The 14,035-nt window shown below is 42.0% G+C and overlaps 1 protein-coding gene across 2 annotated transcripts in view; it reads right to left on the bottom strand.

Moving 5' to 3' along the window:
* Nucleotides 1-13,306, bottom strand: part of ADGRE5 (adhesion G protein-coupled receptor E5) — a 60,583-nt gene extending 47,277 nt beyond the window's left edge. The window contains exon 1 of one of the 2 annotated variants that reach the window (XM_058170682.1): nt 13,150-13,306. In XM_058170682.1, coding sequence (XP_058026665.1) covers nt 13,150-13,186 — 37 coding nt within the window. In that variant the 5' untranslated portion in view covers nt 13,187-13,306. The remainder of the gene's footprint in view (nt 1-13,149) is intronic. The other variant, XM_058170683.1, reaches the window with a different exon arrangement.
* Between the last annotated feature and the right edge of the window lie 729 nt (nt 13,307-14,035).

Raw genomic sequence — 14,035 nt, 5'->3', positions numbered from 1 at the left:
TTTCCCTTAGCTCCTTCTTAATTTTCTTGGAGACTATTCCTGTACTGGCTAGGTACAGATAATGCAGGCAGGACAAAGTGGGAGAGAAGGGTCTCTCCACCATAGTGAAAGGCTATAGATTTGACCTAGATGATAGCAGTTACCAGTAACATCACTGAGGGCATTAAACTCTCTGTCTACTGAGAAGATAGGAAGATTTAAGCATGAGATGACATGGTTCAGTTCTGCATAGGGGTTTCAGTCTTGAACTCTGGCATTTTGGTTAGAAAGACACGTCGCTTTTGGAGTTAATGTAGAGTTTAAATTTTAGACCAAAACAATCCTATAAATTTCCATACATTCTATGCATCTTTTAGGTATGTCTATATCACATATGTAAGTTAACTTTCCATCTGGGAAATTCTGAAAACTGAGGTTATATGCATGTGGACATGTACACCTTGCTAATTAAGCCATAGTTAAAAATGAATAAACTTAATTGTAAACTAAGCTATGCAGAACATAGCATACCAAGCATATTGGTTACATTCACAAGACACTTTAAGCCAGTGGTGAAATCCTCCGAGGTTTGCCATTGATTCGCTGTGCGGGCAGGTGCAATGCATACCAAAACGCACACTGCATGTGCGGACATGAACACCAATTGCACAGTATGCACAATGCATACCAAATGCATGCTGTGTGTGTGTGTGCATGTGCAGTGTGTGTCAGACACGCACTTTACATGCATGTGCACCGCAGGCACTAACATGCAGCATGGAAAAAGGAGGCTTAAGAAGGTAAGTAGAACAGCGAGGGGGGGAACAGCTGTGCTGCGCAATTTAGATTCGCTAGAAAGCAGAATTTCCTGCTGTCTAAGTGAATATAAATCGCGCGGCATAGCTAATCATTGGAAATACCGGTTTGGACGAACTGGTAGCATTTTTTTTACTACTGGTTCACCCAAACCGGTAGCTTTTATTACTATCAGTAGCATTTCACCCCTGCTTTAAGCCCAAACCAAATAAGATGCATCATGAACTTAGTGTGGTGTCTGAACCCAATACTGAATATATCTATGTATGTGGGGCAAGCTAAGCTTCTCTTAGCACAATCAGCAAATGGTAAAAAGTAATAGAAAATCCAATATGACAACTAAGTTGACCAATCTAGACAGAGTTCAGGACACTAAGTAATATTACCGGTATATACTAATCAGGACAAGTAGAAAGCCCATGACTACGTATAGTGGGAATTCTTGATATACAATTACAACATATACCACATATTGATACTGATGTAACACATTGCAATCAGCAATATAGTGCAATAGGATGACAAGTCGGTACATGTAAGATGGTGTACATAGAGTCAGACGAATATACAATAAATATACTGAACTCATCAAGGCTACTAGAAAACTTAGCAGTCTAGCCACACTGATCAGCCTTAAGCTATTTTTGAGTTGTCTCCATTCATTTCTACGGAAACAATACTATTTTATTACTGTAAACCTCATCAATTATACTTCGTTTAGAGTGGCTGAGAGTTTTCACAAAGCTCTGGTGCCTTCAACACTTTGTGTGACACCAGGAGATCCAACTAAGCCAAATCAGGAAAGCAAAATGATCTCAAGTCTGCTATTCTGAAATATGGCTGCGGCAGATTATTTTGGTATGTGAAGTCAATCATTAAGTAGCACCCATGATTGGCCAAGTTACAGAAAATGCCAGTTGTTCTTCTTTCTGTAACTGAAATGCAATATTATATTGAACAAATTTATTTTATTTTATTATTTAAATTTGTATACCGCCCTTCTCCCGAAGGACTCAGGGCGGTTCACAGCCAAGTAAAAAAAATACACAATACACTATAAATACAATTAAAATACAATTAAAAAACTTATTAAATTGGCCTCAATTAAAATTTAGGACTAAAACCCATTAAAAAACCCATAAACTTAAAAACTAACCCAGTCCAGCGCAGATGAATAAGTGGGTTTTAAGCTCGCGGCGAAAGGTTCGGAGGTCCGGAAGTTGACGAAGTCCTGGGGGGAGTTCGTTCCAGAGGGCGGGAGCCCCCACAGAGAAGGCCCTTCCCCTGGGTGTCGCCAGACGACACTGTCGTGCCGACGGCACCCTGAGGAGTCCCTCTCTGTGAGAGCGCACGGGTCGGTGAGAGGTATTCGGTAGCAGCAGGCGGTCCTGTAAGTAACCCGGCCCTATGCCATGGAGCGCTTTAAAGACGTTCACCAACACCTTGAAGCGCACCCAGAAGGCCACAGGTAGCCAGTGCAGCCTGCGCATAAATAACAATTTATGCCCTTTTTGGGACATACAACATTCCCTCACATGCTGATGCTAAGGCCAAACTCTTAGAGAAGTTCAATAATTGGGGGATCAGTATTTGCTCATGTCTTAAGACCACAATAACAGGGATGGGATGGGCTTCTCACCAGAGGACCCACACAACTGAAGGAAATGGCATAAATTTTTCCAGGGAAACTTTTCTTTACTAATAATTGCCTACAAATTATTCCTTTAAAAATCACATCCTTAGCAGCAGAGATAAAACAAATAAAAGGGGCAATCTGTTTTAATTTTAATAGCAGGTTGAACTGCAGCAGATGAAACTTATATTCATGACTTATCTCCATATCAAGATTTTTTTTTTCTAGGACTGGCTTCATACATTACATTAAACCTTAATGTGAACTGCTGAGTTTTGACCCGGCATGTTTTACAAACTATCATTTATGGTTCAAGGGTACTGGGTGAACCACACTGATATAGAAGGCTTTTGGGCTACTCATATCAAAACAGATAGCAGGGGTAATAAATGATTTCTTGGAGGAGACAACGGTATCTCTAACTCTTCAAGAACAGGATTCGCCAATTTTCATCAAATCTCCAACCTTTCCTTTTAGGGCAGGGGTGTCCAAACTTGGCAACTTTAAGACTTGTGGACTTCAACTCCCAGAATTCCTCAGCCAGCAAAGCTTCTCGAAGTTTTAGGGAAAACGTTAGATGGAAATCTAAATCTTCATCTGTCTCGTTGCTTGATTGCAGAAAAGTACAGACTTTTCATAGCATTTCGAAATTACCCTTTCTATCTAAGGAACAACAAATAGAGGGAACAGTAAAGGAAGTTGTGGTCATTGCAGAATTACTATGTGAAACCAAGTTAGAAAGGCACTTTGTTTCCTGAATAAATGTGAAGAAATAACCAAGGTCTTTCTCCATCTCCACAAAGCATAAACAAAGGTTGCCACCAGGACAAACTAAGTATCATATGACTACAGAACCACAACACAGAATTTCTAAAGATTCCCATGAAACTGCTTTATAATCATACAATGGAAAGTCCAATCTGAGTGAGACACAACAAAGCACGGCATAAGTTATATGAAAAATATATGAGGATCAGACCTAATTATAATGTCCCATAAGTCTTTACTCCAATTCACATCACCTAAGGATCTATCACTGCTAACTTCCTTTCCCCTCTCTTGCATAGGGACTACTCAGAGGGCTGAAAAAGTTATTTTTGACCTGTCCTCACACTTTTGACCAGTCCTCACACCTACGACTGTCCTCGCATTTTACATTTTGCGCCCTATCTTGTAACTGTGAAGAGAAGCAGTTGTGAAATGAGTGACATGGTTGCTAAAAATGCTGCAATGGGCATTAATGTGAGGATGGTCATAAGTGCGAGGACCGGTCAAAAGTGCGAGGACTGGTCAAAAGTGCGAGGACTGGTCAGAAATGACTTTTTTTAGCCCTCTGAGTAGTTTCTATGCCCATAGCCATGGCCACCCAGTCACATGACCAGCTAGCCACACCCACCCAGTCACATGACCAGCCGGCCATGCCCACCTGGTCACATGACCAGCCGGCCATGCCCACCTGGTCACATGACCAGCCGGCCACGCCCACCCGGTCACATGGCCAGCTAGCCACACCCCAAAATAAACCACGCCCACAGAACCGGTTGTTAAAAAAAATGAATCCCACCACTGGGTTTCGCTCATTAAGAGAGTGTAATACAATCAGAACAAAACAACTTTTTTTTTTTTTTTTACTATGATGCCCTGGAAATACCCAGCAGTTTTTGTCTCTTCTCTCTGAATAACTAAAAGATCAAGACTCTGTTTTGTGAAGTCAAGAGCAAACTCTTCCATTCTTGGCTACATAGATGTTGTTTAGAAGTTGCTATTCCAGGACCTACACATTCCATACGAGCAGGTGTAGCAATATGTCATCATTTGTGGCACTGGATATAGCCTTCTGGAGGGCTCCCCTACGCCAGCCTTGAGTGGGAGTTCCCTGGTCTTATAAATAGAAGGAGGAATTAGTCTAGATTCTTCACGTTTTATGTCTGCAAGATATGCAACTAAAGAACAACTGTGGCTACAGATATATATTAAATACAAGGTGCAGTTCTCTCCCTAATTTGGTGATTGAGAAACCAGCCTGATTTGACTCAAACTAACTTGGATATCATCTGGTTTGTATTGTGATACAAGAATAAAATGTGTTTTATAAAAGGTTTCATTCAAGGCAAGTGGCAGCATCCTGACATAATATGAAATAGTTTCCCACTCTTTTTCTTTCTAGGATAAGTAACAAAATCTATTCAGCTTTCTATTTATCGGTCATCTGAGACCCTAGATTAATTACATTGTCTAGGAATAAGTTCCTAATGGGGTAGTATCAGGGGTGAAATCCAGCAGATTCTGGAGAACCGGTAGCGGAAATTTTGAGTAGTTTGGAGAACCAGCAAATACCACCTCTGGCTGGCCCCAGGGTGGGGTGGGAATGGAGATTTTGCAATATTCTTCTCCCAGGAGTAGAGAGGGAATGGGGATTTTGCAGTATCCTTCCCCTGTCAGGCTCACCAAGTCACACCACGCCCAACAAGCCATGCCCACAGAACCGGTAGTAAAAAAAGTTGGATTTCATCAGTGGATGATACTAGATCTGAAATATTCTTAATCTTCTTGGTTTTTAATTTGCATTGTACCACTTCGATCTAACACTTTAGATTGAAGTGGTACAATTCAGAAACGAAGGAAAATAATCAAAGGAAAACAATACTGTATAGTACAATGTTTCAAAATGAAGGGAGATTCCAATGAGAAAATTTTAGTTGGTTGCTATTACAGAATAGAATTAAGATGCATACTATAGTATAGATTTTTTCCACATTCTGTGAAAGGCAGTGCTGGCTAAATTTTGATAAAAACTTTGATATATAAGTCAACCATATGAGAGAGACTGGGCCAAGGCAGAATATATTAGCTTGAGGAATATATTTAATACAAGTTCACTTATGTATTCAAATAGGGGCACAACTATAAGTAAGTCATGCAGAAGCTGAAAAAAACAAGTCGTGAGGGAAAGGAAGTGCGTTGAAGTCTATATCCAATGACACAAGGGAAGCCATGGCTAGGAAAGCTGATAAAAGTTTCATCAGAGTTTACAAGGTTAGAAATTGGAGGGGATGAGGCGGATGAACCTCTGGTGTGGCTGTCATCAGAGCAGAGAAGAAAATGACATGGAAACAAACTACAATATCTGTCAGAAGTGAACTGGCTCAACCAGAGGCCTGTGCAAATCCAGTCATTTAGCAAATATAAGCCTAGGTAACTATGACAACAAAAGAAAATCATTTAGCTTTGGAGGAGAAATTTGATAGACAATTCCACAGAGTCCTGAAGAGAAATCAGAATAGGTTTTTAATCAATCTTGCTCTCTTCCTCGGTACTGACTAAGCAAACATACATAAACATCAATTGCTCTTAATTCTGTACTTCTCTCTGGCCTGGGCTTTGTATATTTGAATCTTCTAAATTCTATTTTGACTGCACCATCCTTAAACTCATACACAATATCCATATTTTTTAAAAATAGCAATTTCTAAATTTTCTTGTTTGAAAGAAAGGGTTATGAAGTAAATATTGGTTTTTTAAATAAATATTGTTTTCCTCAGACAGGAAAAGGAGATCTTGGCAGGGTAATGTCATTTACTTATTCCCCAGGGTGGGGGTGGGGGAATCTTTACAGTCAATACCAATGGGATTTCACCATTTCACCAGTCCATTATTTTCATAAGAAAAGGCAATTCTTATCAGATCAGTGAGCACAAAGATTAATTTGGATTATTATATCTCATTGAAAAAATGTGTTAAAAACTCATCTCCCATATAACTGGTCCTTTTGCAGGAACTGTAATTAAGCTAAAAAAGCAATATCTAATCATATTTTTTAAAAAATATCAAATCAAAACCTTAAGACAATTGTAAATCTCAGTTTTTTCCTAAGAAATAAGAAGCACTGTTTTATTGTTCTGATGATGTGGGAAACTTTGATTAACTGAAGATAACTTTTTCATTTTTTTGCATTAGAAATTGATGCAAGAAATCTATATGCATGGACAAAAGGTTTATTCACCTCTCAGATTATAAAATCAAGCTATGTTTGTCTCAGCTACCCCATCATTACAAGTTAAGAAAAGTTTGACATATGAGGATCAATTCATCAGACCATCTCTTCAAATCTCACATGTACTGTAGAACAGGGGTCACCAACCTTTCGGACCTCAGGGACCACTAAATTCATAATTTTAAATCCCACGGACCACTAATATGATCTGCCTAATGATCAGCTGGGTGGGTGTGGCTATGTGGTCATGTGGCTGGCTGGGTGTGGTCAATTCGATGTCACTCATGTTGAGGGGTGCCTCGCCGGCCTCTACTCGGCCCTCCCCTCCCAGCCACTACTCACCTCCCCATCCAGGCTCCTTAGGGCCCCAACAGGAAACAGTTGTTGGAGCTAAGCAGCCACCACAAGAAAGAGTTGGCAAAACAGCTCAGTTCATATTGGATCTGACCGAGAAGGAGGCTCAACAGAAGCACCTCACTGAGGACTACAAGCATAGGCTTTCCAAGCAGAGGGAAGACCTGCGGGAGTGCAAGGCCAGGTACCGGTGCCTGGAGACTTAGGGGCTGAGATGGTCAGCCAGTTCTAGACCATGATGCTGTCCCACTGGAACAAGGCACTCCAGTTCTTTGCCACCAGCAGCACCTCCCTCCAGCCTTCGCCCAAAGCCTTGCACCAGGAGGCTGAAGCAGACCCCAAGTCGGAATTTCTTGCCCCCTCTGACCCACACAAGAAGACCCCAAAGGGGGAGACTCTGCAGCAACACAAATGTTCATTGCATGTATTCAGCCCAAGGGCTGTAGTTTGAGGACCCCTGATTTAGTGCAATATAAAAAATGCAAATAATATTTCTGTGGACCACCAAAATTTTCTTGCGGACCACCAGTTGGTGACCTCTGCTGTAGAACACTTAATAGGTTATATACAAATAGTCCTCAACTTTTTACCATCATTGAGCCCAGTATTCATGTTGCTAAGTGAGCAATTTGTTAAGTGAGTTTTGCCCCGTTTTATGACTTTTCTTGCTACAATTTTTACGTGAATCACAGCAGTTGTTAAATTAGTAAGACAGTTGTTGTGAGTCCGGCTTCCCCATTGACTTCGCTTTTCAGAAGGTCGCAAAAGATGATCATATGACACCAGGACACTGCACCCGTCATAAATATGAAGCAGTTTTCAAGCATCCGAATGTGAATCATGTGGATGCTGCAACGGTCATAAGTGTCAAAAATGGTCATAAATCACTATTTTCAGTGCCAATGTAACTTTGAATGGTCATTAAGCAAACTGTTGTAAGTTAAGGACTACAGTGTATTAGGGTAAATGCGCTTATTGGGAAAAGCCGCATATAAAAAAAGTTTAACTTCCCCCCCCCCCAAAAAAATAACCCATATATATTTTAAGGCAATGGTAAATAAATAAATTTAACACCAATTTAATTTAATCTCCTTTCATGAGTTTTTCTAGAAAGAGGCATGAAGATGGATGGATGCTTACTCTATCGAGAGCAAAAGAGCTTCAACTAAGCAGCAGGCCTAGACATTCAGTCTCTATAAGCACTTAAGGTTTAGAATTTACCATCTATGTGTTTTGTAACTGAAAAGCAGTATATTGCTAAATCATACTGATGTCATCCCTACTTCCCTCTAAAAGTTCCTTAAGAAGTGGAACACAGGGTCAAAGAATGTATAATTCCAGGAAGTTGTCAACATGACAAATATTAAAATACATCTTAAAGTTAAAAATATAATCTTTCTGCCTTATATCGTGGCCCCTTCAACTGTTCCCAAGACTATAAGACTTCTCAAAGAAGAGTAGTAACCAGAAAACTATGATGGAACCAATGAGAAAAAAGTAAAGGATTAGTGTGGACTATAGATAAGGCCAATACTTAATTTTTTTGCCAAGATCCCAGGTGTCCTAATGTACCCGAGTGGTATATTATTTGTAGCCTTTGATGTCCTTTCACTATAAACCCACATATATGGCCCTCAAAATCATTTGTAAAGTTTTCTCTGAATTGTAAATCTTAACCTGGTAAACAATATTTTAGTATTAACTGTCCTGAATTAAATCAAACTTAGCTCCGCCACTTTTTTCGGATTATATATGGATTATACACGGTATCTGACTCAAAAACTAAATCTAGAGTTTGGCACAAATGTTACTGTATGGAAAAATCCTGGTTTATACAGTGGTGATGTGTAAAACAGTCATCAGTTAAAAAATTTTAACTAATAAAAAGTTAAAAATGAAGTGCTATGGAAATTTTACTCTTTTTATTACTGCTATTGTTATTACGGCTGAGCAAAAATCTGAACAAAATGTGATCATTATTGTACACAGACAGCACCTCTTCAGACACGTTAAACTAAACATTTCTTTGCTCAGAATTGTTTAGGAAGAGATTTGTTCATACAAGAGTCTTCCAATGGGCAATCTGGGTCCCACTGAGCACTCTGAATTCATTCTGAATGTTGTTAATTGTCATTCATTTGCTAAGTGAGTTTTGTCCTGTTTTACAACCTTTTTTGCCACAGTTGTTAAGTGAATCACTGCAGTTGTTAAATCAGTAACATGGTTTAAATGAAACTGGCTTCCCTTTGACTTTACTTGTCAGGTCGCAAAAGGGGATCATATGACCCCAGGACACTGCAACCGTCATAATGAATCAGTTGCCAAGCATTTGAATTTTGATCACATGACCATGGGGATCAGGGGTGGGATTCAGCCAGTTCAGGTGAATCGGATGTTAATTTTAATCTGGTTTGCCGAACTGGTTGTTCCAAGGACTGGCTGACCCCGCCCACCCTGCCCTGCCCTGCCGCTCCCAGGAGTCTCCACGCAGCCCATTTTGGATGCGAGGTAAGTGCAGGGCCCACGCGGAGGCTCTGGGAGGGTGAAAAATGGGCCTAACGGAAGTCCAGAAACGGCCCATTTCTGGCCTCTGGAGGGCCTTCAGTGCCCGGAGGAGGCTGTTTTCGCCCTCCTGGAGTCTCGAGGAAAGCCTCCAGAGCCTTGGGAGGGCAAAACCACCCTCCTACCATGGTGCAGGAGGCCAAGTAGCCCATGCCCCCATGGCCATGCCCACCCAGCAACTACACAGCAAACCGATTGTTAAATTTTTCAATCCCACCACTGGTGGGGATGCTGCAACAGTCGTAATAAGTATGAAAAACAGTCATGTCACTTTCTTTAGTGCTGTTTGAATGGTCACTAAATGAATGGCTATAAGTCAAGGACTCGCCCACAGAAGCCTGTATGATTTAAAGCAGGGGTCACCAACCTTTCGGACCTCAGGGACCACTAAATTCATAATTTTAAATCCCACGGACCACTAATATGATCTGCCTAATGATCAGCTGGGTGGGTGTGGCTATGTGGTCATGTGGCTGGGTGGGTGTGGTCAACTCGATGTCACTCATGTTGAGGGTGCCTCGCCGGCCTCTACTCAGCCATCCCCTCCCAGTCACTGCTCCCGTCCCCATCCAGGCTCCTTAGGGTCCCAACAGGAAACAGTTGTTGGAGCTAAGCAGCCACCACAAGAAAGAGTTGGCAAAACAGGTCAGTTCATATTGGATCTGACCGAGAAGGAGGCTCAACAGAAGCACCTCACTGGTAGGCTTGGAAAGCATAGGCTTTCCAAGCAGAGGGAAGACCTGCGGGAGTGCAAGGCTAGGTACCAGCACCTGGAGGCTTAGTGGGCTAAGATGGTCAGCCAGTTCTAGACCATGATACTGTCCCACTGGAACAAGGCACTCCAGTTCTTTGCCACCAGCAGCACTTCCCTCCAGCCTTCGCCCAAAGCCCTGCACCAGGAGGCTGAAGCAGACCCCAAGTCGGAATTTCTTGCCCCCTCTGACCCACACAAGAAGACCCCAAAGGGGGAGACTCTGCAGCAAGACAAATGTTCATTGCATGTATTCAGCCCAAGAGCTGTATTTTGAGGACCCCTGATTTAGTGCAATATAAAAAATGCAAATAATATTTCTGTGGACCAACAAAATTTTCTTGCAGACCACCAGTGGTCCACGGACCACCATTTGGTGACCTCTTTAAATCAGAGGTCACCAAATGGTGGTCCGTGGACCACTGGTGGTCTGCAAGAAAATTTTGGTGGTCCACAGAAATATTATTTGCATATCTAAAAATATAAATGTTAAAAAAGAGGGAGCCAAAGTAGCACTGACTCAGCCATAATAAAATTTTGGTTAAAACATAAAAGGGCCATCAACTCTTCAGGAAAAGCTTTCTGATAAAGCCATGGCTTGACCTTGTGACACCAAGACAACAGACTGAAGAGCCAGCTGGCCAAATGTCTGTGAACCAGCTCCAGAAGTCCTGGCGGTGTGTTTTGCAGCTCTAAAGAGAATGCACAAAGCAGCACCTCCAAACAGATTGGAAGAGAGTGGGAGAATATTTTGTAAGAATAACACACACAAGTAAGTCTTGAGCTCATGCCAGGAATAATAGTATATTCCTATATAAAGCCCCTACAAAGTAAATCCCACTATCAAGTCTGTTTAGGATTGTAGCCTCATGCGATAGATAGATTTGAGAAAGAAAGAAGAGCCGTCATTTTCCATTTTTTTTCCTGAAAAAAGTTTTTGGCATGACCTCAAGAGTCCCCTCTTTCACAGGCTACGTTCACATGATATGCATATCCAGTTAAATAAATTGGTTAAATAAATCATGCCTTTCTCTATTGACCCAATTTTTCTGTGTTCGCATCACATACTGAAGTTCACACAATATGTTAGACTGAAGTATGGTTGGCTGTTGTTCAACATTTTGGATAAACACTGTTTTTGTGTTTTTTATGTTGCCTTGAGCTCCTGTAAGAAAAGGCAGGATATAAATAACATAAATAATCACGAAAGAGCTTTTCACTGAAACTTGCCAAACTGCAAGCTGAAAAATCTCCTTATTGTTCCCGCTCCCCTCAGCCCCGGAGAAGGAAAAGCAGTCTTTACCCTGAAGGGAAAACTTGGTTTTATTGTTTTAATTCACTAAATCTGTTCATAAAATGGTTTAAAAAGCATTCCTCCCATCCTATTTCAAAAGGAAGTATCACATTTGCTGCTCCACTAAACAGCCTCCTGTCCTACCCCACTCTGTCATCGCTGTTTCTCAACTTTCTTTCCATTCTCCCTTCAGAAGCTAAGCCAGTTTTTATCACAACTAAGCTACTGTAGTAGACAGGGCAGAGATGCATTGTACTATTATTACTACACCAATTCTTTCCAACACCGCCACCCAACTTTTTATGAGGAACTGAATATCTGCAACCCTCCTAAAGACTGCACAAGTTTCTCCTCCCTTTTAAAAATTGTTCCAATCTGCTGTTAAGTTTCCTTTTTCTCACATCTTCTCAAAACCTGGACAATTCTTGGACACCCAATATCCTCAACTCCTATTTCCAACGACAGCCAGATATATAAGATACCTGCTAAAAATGAAATATTCTGCCTATATTTGTTACATTTATGTATGATTCTCTTTCTTTTGATCTAGTAAATCCTCAGTTTAATGTGTGATTTTATTTCTCCTAGATTTCCTTCCCTTGTTCTTTCACTCTGCTACTTCAGCATTAGGTCTGTGGTCTCAGATTCTTGATTCAGACAGATTGCACATATAGGCATACTTTCCAAGATGAGCTGGTGCTACGGTTTGTTGTTGCTACAGAATTTGCCTCTCCTTCCTTACTTCCTCCTCCTTTTTTCCAAAGTGCAAATAGTGCTTGATACTCTTAAGGAAGTAATTAACCATTTGCCCTTCTCAAAACTCACAGCTAAGAATTATATTCTTCTTCTCTTTTGGTGGTGGCATTTTATCACCTTGCTTGAAGAAGAACTTTAAACCTGGAATTTTGTGACTCTGAATAATAATAGTAGTTAATTAAAGAGCAGACAGATGCAGGTCCCTTGAGCATTCAACCCTAACATTTCAGGAACGATTCTGACCAGTTTACCCTCTCTCAGCCTACAATAATCCTTTTTATAAGGTTGCTATGCGGGTAAAGTGGGGAGAATTACGATGTATACCAGCGTTAGTCCCTAGAGGAGAATGCTCCAGATGAATAAATATTGCCCGGCGTATCCCTAGCTATTTCCGCAGCTTCCTTTCTTTTCTCCCGGGATATTGTATCAACTTTTAAAGAGGTATGAAAAACGATTTCCATTCACGCTTCTCCGCCACGTTTCTCCCTAACTTTGGGGCGTGGCGAGGTTTTTCTGAGAAAACAAAGGGCCGATAGAGAAAGGGTTAAAACGGCCTGGAACAGACCAGGCGATGCCTTCTGTCTGTCCCGCTGGATTAAAAAAAGAGAGAGAGAGAGAGAAAGCGCGAAGGAAAAGTTTTAAATCCCTTTCGCAGAATCTCGATCTAGCGTGATCGGGCAGGAAGCGCTTGGTTTCTCTTACTAATGAACGAGCACACCACCGGCCACTTCAACGCCGTGTTTAGTATTGGAATAATAATAATAATAATAATAAAGTCTGATTTGAACCCAACGTTTTCCCATCCCGAAGACGGGAAGGCACCCCGGAACGTCCGCTTAACTCTTGAGACTTGGCACCTAACCGCCAACTTCTCGTGGAAAAAGCAAGGGGGGCTTTCGGGAAGCTCGAATAAAATAAAAAAAATTTTTTACAAATACCCAAGCGGCGTGGAGCCCAGCTGAGACGTGAAGAAACGCGAAGTAGGAGCACAGAGGGAGGCACTTACTTACCCGTAGCCAGAAGCTGCCAGGGGGTGAGCTTAACCATGCTGCTAAGACGGGCGAAGACTCAGGTGCTCAGAGCTCCAAGGCCGGTGGCGCCCCAGTCAGAAGTTCATGGGGATGGATGGGAGAGGCGGGGCGGCCCCTCTCACAGTCAGAACCGCCCAAAGAAAGGAGGGCCGGTGGCCGAGAGTGGGGGCGTTTGCTGGCCTCGGCCCAGATCCTTTCTCCTCGCCCTTTCGAAGTCTGACGTATCTTGGGGTGTGGTGCGGTTTTCCTCAGCAGAGGTGCGAGGACTCCGACATCTCCCTTTTAACACTCGAGACCCAGATTCGAGTCTCTGTATTGCCAGGGAGGAGGGCCACTTTGTTAGCCCTCCACTAACAAAAACCTTCGACGGAGGTTGGAAGGGACTACGGGATTATTATTATTGTGTGTGGAAGGGTTAGATGACCTCTAAGATCCCTTCCAACCAGTGGTGAAATCCATTTTTTTGGTTTGGTGGGCGTGGCAGGGGAAGGATACTGCAAAATCTCCATTCCCGCCCCACTCCTGGGAGACGAATATTGCAAAATCTCCATTCCCACCCCACTCGGGGGCCAGCCAGAGGTGACATTTGCCAGTTCTCGAACTGCTCAAAATTTCCGCTACCGGTTCTCTAGAACCTGTCAGAACCTGCTGGATTTTACCCCTGCTTCCAACGCTGCTATTCCGTTACTGTACTGCTATTTCTGGCTCTTGATTTAAGTCAACTTTTCTGATGCTGAGAAGATTCGGATTCATGGCATTGTGCCACATTTCTGGAATTGCAGTCATTTAAAGTGGTGAGAAACAGGATTCTTCCCTAAACCTGGGGTCCCCCCCCCATTTCCACTTTTTGCAGGAATGCTTCCAT

The sequence above is a fragment of the Ahaetulla prasina genome, chromosome 2, assembly GCF_028640845.1.
Source record: "Ahaetulla prasina isolate Xishuangbanna chromosome 2, ASM2864084v1, whole genome shotgun sequence".
In the NCBI taxonomy this organism is placed as follows: domain Eukaryota; kingdom Metazoa; phylum Chordata; class Lepidosauria; order Squamata; family Colubridae; genus Ahaetulla; species Ahaetulla prasina.
This window is presented reverse-complemented; position numbering and strand designations above follow the sequence as displayed.